The sequence below is a fragment of the Oryza glaberrima genome, chromosome 1 (assembly GCF_000147395.1).
Source record: "Oryza glaberrima chromosome 1, OglaRS2, whole genome shotgun sequence".
NCBI lineage: Eukaryota > Viridiplantae > Streptophyta > Magnoliopsida > Poales > Poaceae > Oryza > Oryza glaberrima.
In genome coordinates, this window is record NC_068326.1 from 10,621,829 (window position 1) to 10,625,439 (window position 3,611).

Consider the following 3,611-nt stretch of genomic DNA (forward strand, 5'->3'; position numbering starts at 1 on the left):
GTTTTATCTCCGTTTTCGATTTCGATAATATTTGATTTCGTTTTCGTATCCGAGGTTTCTAATTCCGATTAAAAAAAATAAAAACGAAAACGATAAATATGCTTTCCTCCCTTTTCCGTACCGTTTTTACCCCTACATCCAGCCTAATCTACCGAACTAAACGCACCGTCCGTCCGCTCCCCCCGACCGTCAAACAGACCGAACAACACAACGTTTGACCGAGCTGCGGGCCCAACGCACCGTCACACACACACAGTGACACAGGTATGACCATCACACAAACAGTGACACAGGCATGCGTGGAGATTCCGGTTCAGGCACCGCACCACCAACCCCACTACCACTATCGCCACCTTACTCCGGCCGAAGCCTCAGCGGATCAGCCCGTTCGGCGATTTCTACCAGTTTTACACGCACCACGGCGTGGGGCTGAGCCTCAACTGAGTTTGATTGGGATGGTGGGGGTTGTTGTGCAGTGCAGGGCAGTGGGCAGAGCGGTGGCTGGCCGGCCTGTCATTTTTGGCTGCTCCGTAGTATGTTCTGTTGTCTGCGCCCTCAGCTTGATCAGTTTGCTTGACTGCCCCCCATGTGCAATGTGTCTTCTGGAAGGCGGGGATCGCTCGTTCGTATCATGATGGATCTCTGAGGTGTAAAGAGCTACTGAGTGAGTGAGAGAGAGAGAGAGAGAGAGAGAGAGAGAGAGGATACCTGCAGCTGTGGCAGAAAGATTAGTGCATCCTCCCTCTTTTAGTATTGTTACGACGTGATTATTATTTCTGGAGGAGGAAAACCTGCTTTTGATCAGTACTACAGAAGGGTACAACCTATAGCTTCGACAGATCACAGGTACAATTTGGGTAGGCAAGTGACAAATTTTGCATGGATACAGTGATTGTTGGCTAGTGTTGACACGCCGCGTCGCGGGCTCACGGCATGTTCAGAGTTCAGACCGACCGTGTTTCAACCGTCCACAACTCGTGCTTTAATTTGCCATTCCCCAACAACCAAAATATTCTAGTACTAGTACTACCACGGAGTACTACTACACAGACATGCAATCCCAAAATGGACGGAAGCTGCAAGTGGCAGTTAAGCTAAACACAAACACTTCAACATCACGCATGCATGTGGATACCCGCGGAAATATGCATCAGGCCGTTGCTCGTGTCCGTCGTTGCAGATCAACCTATATCACCCCAATTAACTATTCCATCTCCCCACTTGTAGCTACTTCATGCGTGCAGAATTGCAGAACGCAGATCTCTCCTCACGGCGAACGGTCGGTAGGCAAGGCGGCGACCGATCCGATCCAGCCACGAGAGCTAGCTGACTACTGAGTTGACGCGCGCGGGGCCAACGCCTCCGCCCATACAGCGGCCGCCCGAGCGAGAGTACCCGTGCGCACGCATGTGGAAAACGCCGGGGTTGATGAGTCCGATCTAGCGGTGTGCGTGCACGGTTGCGTGCGTTCGAGTCGACACCTCCACGCAGCTTCCGCCTCCTCCGGGTGGAAACTGATCCCCCTGCCGCCGCTGCGTGCTCCCGTCTCGTTCACCGTGCACGGCCGCTTGTACGCGCGCCGCGCCGCTGCACAAGAATCCAACCGGTGGTGGTGGTAGGACGTCCGATGGGGCGGCGGAACGGGGCCGACACGTGCTGGTGCGGGTGCCCGTCGTGTGTGTGTTTCGTTGCTGCCTGCCAGCAGGAGCGCACATGAGAGTGTGTGAGACGCAGTAAGGCCAAGGCCAGAGTCAATGTGAACGAACGCGGATGGATCTGGAAGGATCCAACTGCCCGGACGGATCCCACGAAGAGTAAAAAGTGCGGAAATGCGTAGCACTACTGCACTAGTACTGCAGTAGTACGTCGTTCTTCCTATCCTCTTTGACGATGGTTGTTGTACATGTTCACGTGCACGCATTGTACCACGACGATCGAAAAAAAGAAAGAAGAAAAGTCCATCTAGCGTTAGCGTACGCGTTTGCTCCGTGAGAAACTGCTCCTTGGTTTTTTTTACTCGTCGAGTCATCTTCCCTTCCAATTCACCATTTCTTTACACAAACATGGAGAGGAAAAAAACAAGAGAGCAATCGTTGAGCCGAGGAGGAGAGAGCAGCAGCCGACCACGCCACCTTGCTTTCCGCTGCTACCTCCACCAAATTAATACCCCCCCTCCCTCCACTTCACTCCCACTCCCATCCCCATCACCACCTTCCCCCTCGTCTCTCTCACTCTCTCCTCGCCATGGCGCTCCACCTCTTCCTCCTCGCGGCGAGCCTCGCCCTCGCCAATGCCGCCCCGCCGCCCAACGACGAGGGCGCCACCACCATCGTGCTCAAGGACGGCACCACCTGCAAGCTCTGCGCCTCCTGCGACAACCCCTGCAACCCCTCCTACTACCCGCCACCCCCGCCGCCGGTCGTCACCCCCACGCCGCAGTGCCCGCCGCCACCTTCCTACCCCTCCGGCGGAGGCGGTGGCGGAGGCGGAGGCACCGTCATGTACGCCTCGCCGCCACCTCCCTACAGCGGCGGTGGAGGCGGCAGCAGCACCGGCGGTGGAGGCATCTACTACCCCCCGCCCACCGGTGGAGGCGGCGGCGGCGGTGGCGGCTGGCAGCAGGGCGGTGGAGGAGGCGGCGCCTACCCGACACCGCCGCCGCCCAACCCGTTCCTCCCCTACTTCCCATTCTACTACTACAGCCCGCCGCCGCCGTTCTACTCCAGCGGCTCGTCTGTCGCCGGCGTGTCGGCCATTTCGTCGGCGGCGGCGGCGACATTCACGCTGCTCCTCACTGGGCTCCTTCTGTGGTGAGAACTGAGAATGGGATAGATCTGCTGAGTTAAACCGATGTTTTTCTTTACACTAGGTGGGTAATTTGATTGTGGTTTCTGTAATTTAATTTTTTATTTTTTATTTTTTTTACTTCTCTCTCTTGGTGATTTATGTATCGATCAGGTATAAGAAAAAAATGTACCAAACTGTAAAACATGGGCAAGTAATAAGCACCAGTACAGTTGTACTACTACAAATAGATGGATCTGCTGATTAAAATTTTTCGTGCCAAAGAAATACTATATGTTCACTTTGGATCATCTGGTTGTGTGTCGGTAACAATGTGCAGCCACATGTCATTTCAAGCCAGCTTGTCTCTTTACAAATGATAGATTGTTCTGCAAATTTTTACCGGTGATTGCTTTGCATCAGCAATTCAGCCAGCAACTTCTGAACAGATAATGTTTCTGATCTGAGCAGCAACTAATAGGCACTTTGATCTGAGTTAGTAAGAAGGATCAACACTGTTTCTTCTTTATCTTTTTATTTATGGTTTAATCAAGAAAACTTTCTCTAGGAGTACTTGAGGCCAAAACTCTACCAGCAAGATATTGTCAGGAACAAAATGTGGATGCTGATAAATCTGAACAACTGACGCAAGAAGTCTCTAGTTCTGGAACGCACAATCTAATTGTAATAACTCTGCGCAAACGATGTGCAGTGTGCGTACAACAGTGTGTTTCCCAGAAGCAAGAGAACACTCATCTCATGCATATGCATCCAAGAACATAAATTATTGCTCTTATCCAGGAAAAGGCGAGGATATAGAGGAAAAC

General features: G+C 52.6%; 1 protein-coding gene across 1 annotated transcript; it reads left to right on the top strand.

Annotated features, from left to right (window-relative positions):
* Positions 1-2,097: 2,097 nt before the first annotated feature.
* LOC127769704 (uncharacterized) lies at positions 2,098-3,072 on the top strand. The gene has a single exon (XM_052295329.1). The coding sequence runs from the start codon at positions 2,245-2,247 to the stop codon at positions 2,812-2,814; it is 570 nt and encodes a 189-aa protein (XP_052151289.1). The 5' UTR covers positions 2,098-2,244; the 3' UTR covers positions 2,815-3,072.
* Positions 3,073-3,611: the final 539 nt, after the last annotated feature.

What these genes read in the sequence shown, in the direction of transcription:
- LOC127769704 (XM_052295329.1), top strand. Translation starts at nt 2,245, where the DNA reads ATGGCGCTCCACCTCTTCCTCCTCGCGGCGAGCCTCGCCCTCGCCAAT.